Here is a 9,878-nt window from a genome sequence, read left to right as displayed (position 1 = left end):
GTTATCTTAATTGAATACTTCTCTTATCCCAGCCCTCTTCCTTTTCCATCTCCATCCATCAGGCACTGGGGCTGTGATCAGTGGGATAGGTAGAGGGATGGAGGTGGGGAGCACCAAGAGAAAGGAGAAGAGCTCCACTCAACACCCCAGAAAACTGAAGCAGGGGAATTTTTCTATGGCCCAGGGTAGAGTGATTCTATCCTGAACCCCTCCTGCAAAGAACTTGTCCTACTGGGGACAAGGGCACAGGGGGGCAAGGGATGGGGCAGAGTGGAGTGGCGAGAAGACCTTGTGTTAGGACTGGGAAGGAGAGGACAGGGTTAGACCCTCCTCCAGGAACACCAGGTTCAAGGTCACTTTGTCACTGTTACCATGGCAACAGCCACCTCTACAGGTAACCTGGAAAGAAGTTGGGGGAGGGAGTTCCCAGGTCCCCGAACCTGGGGATAGAGAGGGACAATGAGAGAGAAGCAGAGAGAGGCAGAAAGAGCATGATTCATCTCTGTGAAGACCTGCCTGTCTCAGAATTCTCAGAGCCCAGTACACCATAGGTGGTCCATGAATGTCCTTGGGAGGCGGAGACAGAAGACCTGAGAGAGGTCAATGCCCAGAGGTGCCAGAAGAAAGGAGGAAAGAAATGAAATGGGGTGGATGGGGTCTCCCTTCACGGACTCTTCAGCCCCTCTGGGGTCCACTGGGATCCTGGGGGACTTCCCACGGCCCTGGACCCTCAGGCCTGTCCATCCTCCCCAGCCAACCACCCCAGCAGCTCCCAGGCTCCTGGAGCAATTATGTTTGGTCCTTTGGAAACTTTTTGGACTTTATCTTTTTTCTGCCTGAGGACTCAGCGGAGGAAAACGGCAGTAAGCGGAGGCTCATGTCTGTGAAGCCCAGAGCTTGGGAGTGGAGAAACCTGGGACAGAAATGGATACCCTACCTTCTTTACTATTAGGTGTCCTTGTTCCCCTTAGGAGTGACCCGTGCATGGGTTCAGCTGTTCCCCCTCATTTTCCAGGACACCTAGACCTCCCGCATCTCCAGCCTCCCCAGGAAATCCTGCGGGCACCTCCTTTTCTCCCACAGGATCCTTTCCCAGCTCTTGGATCACGAGGTCGGCCCGCCCCCTGCCGGCACAGGCTGGTACTGCAGGACTGTGAGCGGCAGAAACTTGACAGGACAGAACCGAGGTCTCTGAGTTCCGGCATTTTAATGTGTTTCCAGTCGTAGATGTTCAGATCCTACGGCGTCTGAGGCTCCGGTCCTGCTGGGGACTCACATCATGAATTCAGGTTCCTGGCTCAAAGGTCAACGAAAGAAAGACAACTTCTCCTGGAGCCAGGCCTCGGTGAGGTCGTCGGTGGTTCGGATCTCAAACACCTGGACGAGGGCAAGCTCAGCGTTAGGATCCGGTCCGGGAGGACTCAGGCCTGGAGCCTCCTCCCTCCCGCCTCCCTCGGACCCAGCCCCGGGACCCTTCCGCCTGTACTTGGGAGCCCGTGCCCCAGGACCTTTGTGAGCTCCGCTGTCTGCACCAGCCTGTTTTTACTGCCCGCGTACATCATCTGCTGCTCCGGCTTGCAGCCTGTGTAGGAGAGAGGACAGGGCACATCTGGGGGCCCAGGAGGGCTGACAAACCTCGGCATGACCTGCAGGCTCGCAGTCTTCAGAGCGTCTTAGAAGCTGTTCTAGGAGGTCTCTGAAGCTGTAATTCAGAGTTTTTAGGTTTGTTTCGGGGCTTCGATTTGTCCTGAGGGCCTCTGGAGATGACTTGGGGACCAGATAGAAATTTCTAGGTAAAAGAGATGGGCTTATGCCTGAGGTCGGAGGATGCTGTTGGTGAATCAGAGCCCCCTCACCGCCCTCACCACTGCGCGTGCCACATGCCGCTCACACAAGCGCTCCGCACGTGTTCTCCTTCTTGTATCATTTTTTTTCTTCAGTGTCAGAGATGGAACCCAAGGTCTTGCACATATTAGGCAAGTGCTCTACCACTGAGCTACATCCCAGCCCCATGCCCCATATTCGTGCCTTTTTTTTTTTTTTTTTTTTTTTTTTGGTACCAGGGATTGAACTCAGGGGCACTCAACCACTGGGCCACATCCCCAGCCCTTTTTTTGCATTTTAGAGACAAGGTCTTGCTGAATTGCTTAGCACCTCACTAAGTTGCTGAGGCTGGCTTTGAACTCAGGATCCTCCTGCCTCAGCCTCCCAAGGTGCTGGATTACAAGGGTTCACACAGCCTGATCTTCACACTCTTAACCCAGGTGCCTGTACACATTTGCACACAAACACATAATCACACACACATAAACACAGGCACCAATACACTTTCACATACATGTATGCACATGTACATGCTTGCATTCATATACCCTGGTGTACACACCCCATACACAGAATCTAAGACCTGTTCCTTAGGAAGGGTAGAGCCGTGCCTCACCCACAGGGCTGGAGAAGATGAAACACAAAGGATAGGACACTCGGCCGTCCTCATGCACATACTTGTAGCTGTAGACCACAAACCTATATCATGAAAGGGAATTCACACTCAGGATAGGATGAAGCCCAGGCCCAACAGCCACCCCCCAAATCCACAAGCCTGACTCTTGATTGAGACTCAGAACCGAGGCTTGACACTGACTCAAACACTATAAGTGATTGAAAATAATAACAGCAGCTGGGTATAGTGATGCCCGACTGTAATCTCAGCTACTCAGGAGGCTAAGACAGGAGGATCATAAGTTCGAGGCCAGCCTCAGGAACTTGGCAAGATCCTATATCAATAAAAAGGGCTGAGGGTTTAGCTCAGTGGTAGAACATTTGCTTAGCATGAGTGAGGCCCTGGGTTCAATCCTCAGGACCACAAATAATAATAGCAAGAGGGATGAAGTACAACTCAGAGGTAGAGCAGTTGCCTAGTACACACAAGGCCCTGGGTTTAATCCCCAGCACTGCAATCTATCATCTATCTATCTATCTATCTCTCAATCTGCCTAATGATAATAGTAAGGGTTTACTGAACTCACAATAAACTTATGAAATAGGTGCTATAGTTATTACAAAACTCAAATTGGAAAACTGAGGTCCAGAGTCACTGGCCCAAGGTTCTATGGATACAGCAAAGATTGGTACCCAGGAAATTTAGCGCCAATGAATGCTCAAACACTATGCAATACTGTCCTGTATACTGGAACCCTATCCAGGGCTAGCTACATAATTTTCCAATCCCAGTGTACAAAACAAAGATGCAAAGCCCTTTTTAGGAGACTGAGGCAGGAGGATCCTGAGTTCAAAGGCAGCCTCAGCAAAAGCAAGGCGCTAAACAACTCAGTGAGACCCTGTCTCTAAGTAAAATACAAAATAGGGCTGGGGATGTGGCTCAGTGGTAGAGCACCTCTGGGTTCAATCCCCAATACCAAAACAAAATAAAATGAAAGCAGCAAAATATCTTCCTTTCTTCTGCGGTCTTTCTCTATATTGATTAAGAGTCTTTTTAAATTTGTGATTTAAAGTTGTGCAGGTTTTTGTGTGTGTGTGTTTTATTCAGGGGCGCTTACCCACTGAGTCACATCCCCAGCTCTATTTTGTATTTTATTTAGAGACAGGGTCTCGCTGAGTTGCTTAGGGCTTCACTAAGTTGTGAGGCTGGGTTTGAACTTGTGATCCTCCTGTCTCATCCTCCGGAGCCCCTGGGAGGTATGCACCACTGCACCAGCTAAAGTTGTGAGTTCTTGTGAAGGAAGTGCAGATGCCCACAGGAGCCCCCCGTAAAGTTGTGTCGCAGGGCTGTGGGCCAGGCCCTGAGGTCCTCATGCCCGCAGGGCAGAAGCAGAGAACCCATCCAGATGAGGTGGCAGGAGGCGGGCCCTCATGTGAGCCAAGGCTCCAGGCCCCCAGCTCATGTTCCATTGTCCCACCAGACTTCATATAAAACCCAAGTTCAAAGATAAAACTATGAAGAATGTCAAATTGACCTCCTCAGGTGTGATGACCCCTTCTGAGTATACCTATGCAACTGTCAATCGCCCACAAAGCTGATCCCAGTTGAGACCTAGAGCCAGGGATCCAAATGAGCTCAGTTGAGGTGAAAAATCTAAACAGATCAATTTTGCAGAAATGGTTAAAGGGCTCTTCCTCAAAAAAGCACCAGGCCCATGTGGCTTCACCCAGAATTCTACCTTACCATTACCACGTGTGAGGTCCTAGATTCCAACCCACAAAAAGAAAAAAAAAATCCTTCTACCTAAAGCATTCCCAAGTACTGAAAAAAAAGGAAATCATTATTTAAAAAAAAAAACAAAGTGAGTCAGCCGCACTGATGCGTGCCTGTAATCCCAGCCACTTGGGAGGCTGAGGCGGGAGGATTGCAAGTTCAAGGCCAGCCTCAGCAATTGAGGGAGAACTTGTCACAAAATAAAAAGGGATGGGGTGTAGCTCAGTGGTGGAGCACCCCTGAGTTCCATTCCTAGTTCTGAAAAATAAAAAGTTCTAGAATATGAACTCTTGGCCTGAAACACAGAGATCCTGAGTCCATGCATAGGACTGGAGCCCAAGCAGTCCTCAGCCTAAACCTCCATCATTACCCTCTCCCCCAGCCTGGTCCTCCCCTCAGAATACCTGGGCTGTCTCTCTGGCAACTCCAATTTGAGCTCATCTGGGGAAATATTCTGAGGCAAAAAGAAAGAGAAGAAAACAAAACGAAACAAAATGACCATCACTAAATGAGCACTTACTATAAACCAAGGCACTATTCTAAGGTTAATCTAATGGATGAATTCATTGAGCTCTCTCAGAACCCTATGGGGTAGATCCTATTATTATGGCCACTTGACTGTTGAGGAAACTAAGACCTAGAAAGGTCAAGTCCTTTGTCCAAGATTGCAGATATTGAGCAGCAGAGTTCAGATGTGAATCTGTGTTCCCATGATAAATACTTCCTTTCAGAGGGCCTGAGAGAGCCCAGCTCACCGCTAGGCACCCTCCCCGGGCCAACAGTGCCAGCCCCAGGCTCTATGACCCCTTCATAAATCCTTATCATGACCTCATGACAAAAGCTTTATGATTGTCCCCATAGGACTGATAAAAAGAGTGGGGCCATAAGAGGGTGAGGTCCATCCATTTATCAAGGTCTCCTGCTTTTTCTTAACTACCCGGGAAACTCAGTTAGGCGCCCAGGAAGTACTATCATTATCTTTACCACTTTATTGAGCATGTACTATGTTCCAGGACCTGTTAGATCCATGACAGGATTAAACCATTGGATTTGCCAACGACCCCATGAAGTAGGTCTATTCTCCCCCACGTCACAGGTGAGGACACAGAGAAACATCAGGCGAAGTCCCTTGCCTAGGGTCACCACTGCACCAGAACTTTCTGGTCCCCAGTATGGGGCTCTGTGTATCTATCTGTCCAGTCCCTTGTGCTCCCTAGGCCCACCCTGTGCCTCTGGGGGTCCCATCCACACGGCCCCTCACCTGAAATTCTTCCTCCAGCACCACCATCTGCCGGTCTTTGTCCACCTTCACTGGGGAGGGATGACACATGGGGGTGAGACACCCCTCCCATCCAAGGGACCCCGCTAGCCTGGCCCTCCTTGCTTGTCCCCTCCCCCTCCTGGCCTTCCGTGGGGACAGATGTCACTCACTTATGATGGCCGCGTTGTCTGTCTCTTTTCGGAAGCGGAATTTCCTCAGCTTTTCCTTTAGCTCTGGGTCCACCTCGCACACCACCAGCGAGTCAGACTGCAGGAGGGACCAGGAAGGGCTGAGCCGGCCTGGCCTCGCCCTCCTTCCTTCCCCAAACCTGAATTTTGCCATTCACCATGAAAAGGGGGTCCCACTGGCCCATCTGAGGCGCCTGTGAACACGAGGCAGGGGCCTGCCTCCCCAGGACGCAGCTGGGGGGACAAGGGCAGAGGCTCATCCCAGCCCTCCCCGGGGGTCCCCGTGGGTTCTCAAGGACACCCAGAGGTGGCTGCCTTGGAGTGAGCCTTGAACCTCCGTCTCTCTTCCCTGCCAACTTTGCCACGGTTGGGTCTTGGTCCCTCCCGGTGACCCCTCCATCCCACCTCTACTCAGGGCCCTCCCAGCCCCTGCCCCAACCCTAGTCCAGCCCCCAGCCCTTCCCGCTGGCCCCTGGCCACTGACCATGGTCTCTCCTGTCCACAGGCCTCTTCTTTTCTCAGTTCCGCTGTCTTTTAGGGGTGGGGACCAGGGCTGCAGGGGGCGGGCTGCAGGGCAGGGGGAAGGTTTCACCCAACACCACATCCTGTTTATGCCCTTTCTGGGACAACTGTCACGGGGGCTCCTCCCCCTCTTCCTTCCCCCCATCTGTCAGATCTGGCAGACTTTGCCATCACTCGGCTCAGGGTTCTAGTACTGCCCACCCCTGCGACTGACTTGAGTATGTAAATTTGCCCCTCTGAGTTGGGATTGTCATGAGGACAAAAGAGCTCCCTCCCTGATGGGTCCCAGCAAGGTGGAGGTGCTCAATAAAGAAGGGCCGTTAGCCGGGCGCCATTGCGCACACCTGGGATCCCAGTGGCTTGGGAGGCTGAGGCAGGAGGACTGCAAGTTTGAGGCCAGCCTCAGCAACTTAGCAAAGCCCCAGGCAACTTAGCAAGACCCTGTCTCAAAATAAAAAATAAAAAGGTCTGGGGATATGGCTCAGTGGTTAAGCATCCTGGGTTCAATCCCTAATGCCAAAAGAAAAAAAAAAAAAGTAGATGTTAATTTTGGCTTTTTGCCCCTCTCTTCTTCCAAGAAGCCTTCCTGGGTTATTTATCCCTATCTGAAATATCCGAATCCCAGAGTTAAGAAAAGAGGGGTACAGAGACTTTTGCTAGTCATACTCCCTAGCTGTCCATACGTCAGTTGATGGACAGTCACCTCCATATTGTCTGAAAGATGGGAATTTTTTTTTCCTACACACTTATTCAATCTCATGGACCCAAAGACCTCATAATGGTCCTGAGGCCCTACAACAATGGAGTCAAGCCCTGTCCGACCTGTATCCCTCTTATGTGTGTGGTATTAGGGATCAAGCTTCCCAGGGTCTTGCCAAAGCTAGGCAAGTGCTCTACCACTGAGCTACATGCCAGCTCATTTTTTAAATTTTGAGGCAGGGTCTCACTAAATTGCTGAGGCTGGCCTCAAACTTGCCATTCTCCTGCCTCAGCCTCCTGAGTAGCTGGGATTACAGGTGTGTACCACCGTGTTCAACTCCATACCCCTACTTTAAAAAAATTAGTTTTATATTGCCCTGGTTTCCATTTTGAAATGAAATTCCTAGGTCATGTGACCTACTTACACAAAATAAAATTTTAAAAATCAATATAATAATCTTAACTGTCATATAAAGAAGAAATAAAAGGAAAGTAATTATTTTTAGTGAGAAAATTCAAGCACACAAAAGAAAATTTTCCCAGGGTCCTACCCCCACTTTGCTCATCCTGTTGATTCACCCGCATCATGATGGGCAGGTGTCCCACCTGTCCCCGGCCCCACCCCTCCTGATCAAGGGAATCTCCGTGACTCTTCCTCTCTCACCTCTCATCAATATTCTCATAATCTCTACTGAATCTTTCCCCTGTGCCTACATGTAGTGTTATTCATTCATTCATTTCTTCCTTTCTTTTTTCTTTCTTCATTTATTTATTCATACTGGAAATTGAACCCAAGGGCATCCTACCACTGAGCAATGTCCCCAGCCCCTTTTATTTTTTATTTTGAGACACAGTCTCACTGAGTTGTGGAGGCTGGCCTTGAATTGGCAACCCTCCCGCCTCAGCCTCCCAAGTAGCCTGGAATACAGGCATATTCCTTCCATCTTAAAAACAAAAAACTTACCTCCTGCCCAACCGCTGCTCATTCATTTCCTTCCCTTTTCAGCAATATTTCTTAAAAGAGTCATCTGCACTTGCTGCCTTTTATTTCCCCTCCCTGTTTTCTCTTGAGTCCTCTCCAACCAGGCTTCCTCCCTCGCCCTCTCCACTGATACCCCTTGTCAGGTCACTCAGGCCATCCATGGTGTGGCCCTAACAGTCAGTTCTCAGTCCTCATTAGCTGTGTCCAGCGTGGTCACTCACTACCTGTTCCCTGAATCATCTTGGCTTTGGGGACGACCTACTGGCCAGGTTTTCCTCCTACTCCTCTGACTGCTCCTTCTCAGTCTCTTGCTGATTCTCCTGACATTGGAGTGCCCCAGGGCTCAGTCCTTGCGGTGCCTCTATTTGCCCTGACCTCACCCAGTTTTCAAAAAGGGCACCCTTATTCTTTCTCTAGTCTGGGGCTCTCCCTGAACACAAGACTTCACATCTCCACCTGGATGTCCTGCTCATGCTTGACCTTTATCTTTTCTTTTGCAATGTACATAGGAACTGGTCAGCTCTGGACTCCAGCATATAACCAGACGCTGGCCACTTCTTCCCCCTGAGCCCATCTCCTAGGTCTGCCCACTTTTATCTCCTGCCTGGATTTGGTAGCTGCCTCCATGCTGATTCCCTGACTCTGTCCTACCACCCCCCCCAACTATTCTTCACATAACTGCAGGGAGCTTCATAAAACCAATCAGATGACATCCCTGGGGTATATAGTGCAGTGGCAGAGTACTTGCCTAGCATGTGTAAGGTTCTGGCTTTGATTCCCAGCATGGTTTAAAAAAAAAAAAAAAAAAGACATCTCTGTCAAAACCCACCCATGGCTCCCATCTCCTTTGGGTAAAAGTAAAAGCCAAAGTCCTTGCAGTGACCTTGAAAACTATATTTATTTGCATTTCTCCCTACCACTTCCTTTTGGACCTTGTCCTCCACTATTCTCCTTTGGGCTCACCCCACTCTAGTCATGTTAGCCTCTTTGATTCTGTAAATGACCCTGCCACAGGGCCTTTGTATATATTGTTCCCTTTTTATGGAATTCTTTCCCTCTTGGATCGATCCTTCATTCGTTCAGTTATCTGCTCAAGATTCACCTGATAGAGGCTGTTCCCTATCTGAAATAATTCTGACTGCCCCACTCCATCCCTTTAGCTTCCTTTGTTTTTCTCAGGGTACTTACCACCAAGTTACATCGTATTTTGCTATTTATTGTTTGTGTCCCTCCACTAGAGTGGAAGCCTCACAGCAGCAGGGATTTTTTTTTGTTTGGTCTGGTTCATTGTCCTATTTCTACCTCCTTGAGTAGAGCCTGACACACTCAAGAAATCTCAGTGAATGAATAAACAAACCAGCATTGATTTGAGCACAACCATTCCATACAGCAGGAGTGTTTATATGTAGTAGGCAGGGTTTGTGATGTCCTCCACCCTGGCTTGAAATGGCCTCCTCCCAGCATCTGTGAGGCCGCGAACACCTGGTTTTCCTCCTCTCTCTCTTACTGTCCGTTCTCAATCATCCTTGAGAGTGTCATTCCTTTTCTCAAGAGTTCCCATTTCTCAGGGTTCTATGAAGTCCAGTCTCCATTGGTTCTTTCTACTCCCTGGGCTAGGTCACTTACTCCCAGAGCTTCAACTACTATCTTTCATGATCCTTTAACCTTGGTTTCCAGCTGCAGTTCTTCAAGGTTCAGGTTCCTCGGTTGGGTACCCTTTCTGCTGGGCATCCCGCACTGAGCTTCTCCCCGGGGGTCAATCTCCCAGACAGAACTCTAGCTTTGTCCTGGACTCCCCTCCCCCGCAGCCAATTTCAGAGCTTGTTCAGTCTACCTCTTGGGCGTCCCTCCCACCTGTACCTCTTCCCCTGCCCACAGTCCCGCCCTGGTGCAACCCTTCTTTTGCCCCTGTCCCCTGCTGCCTCCCTGGACCCCCAGATCCTAGTGCCATTCCTTCCAATCTACCCTCCATATATAAGCCAGAGACACCTCCCCAAATCCCCAACTCGCCAT

The 9,878-nt window shown here is 49.8% G+C and overlaps 1 protein-coding gene across 1 annotated transcript; it reads right to left on the bottom strand.

Moving 5' to 3' along the window:
- Positions 1-1,188: 1,188 nt before the first annotated feature.
- Positions 1,189-6,281, bottom strand: Gmfg (glia maturation factor gamma). Its single transcript, XM_046440271.1, has 7 exons — positions 6,147-6,281; positions 5,645-5,741; positions 5,475-5,524; positions 4,618-4,667; positions 2,441-2,523; positions 1,509-1,582; positions 1,189-1,377 (listed from the first exon to the last, which is right to left on the bottom strand). Exons 1-7 carry the CDS (start codon positions 6,264-6,266, stop codon positions 1,306-1,308), a joined length of 546 nt encoding a protein of 181 aa, XP_046296227.1. The 5' UTR covers positions 6,267-6,281; the 3' UTR covers positions 1,189-1,305.
- Between the last annotated feature and the right edge of the window lie 3,597 nt (positions 6,282-9,878).

This window comes from Marmota monax, unplaced genomic scaffold (genome assembly GCF_021218885.2).
Source record: "Marmota monax isolate L192 unplaced genomic scaffold, Marmota_monax_Labrador192_F-V1.1 WCK01_AAM20220418_F8-fsc00228, whole genome shotgun sequence".
Lineage (NCBI taxonomy): Eukaryota > Metazoa > Chordata > Mammalia > Rodentia > Sciuridae > Marmota > Marmota monax.
Note: the sequence above shows the minus strand (reverse complement) of the source record. Positions and strands in the feature narration are given on the sequence as shown.

Coding starts and splice junctions, on each gene's coding strand:
- Gmfg (XM_046440271.1), bottom strand. CDS start 6,266: ATGTGGTGTTGGGTGAAACCTTCCCCCTGCCCTGCAGCCCGCCCCCTG. Junction 5,742..6,146: donor TGTGGACAGGAGAGACCATG/GTCAGTGGCCAG, acceptor TCCCTCCTGCAG/TCTGACTCGCTGGTGGTGTG. Junction 1,583..2,440: donor CATCTTCTCCAGCCCTGTGG/GTGAGGCACGGC, acceptor TCTCCTACACAG/GCTGCAAGCCGGAGCAGCAG.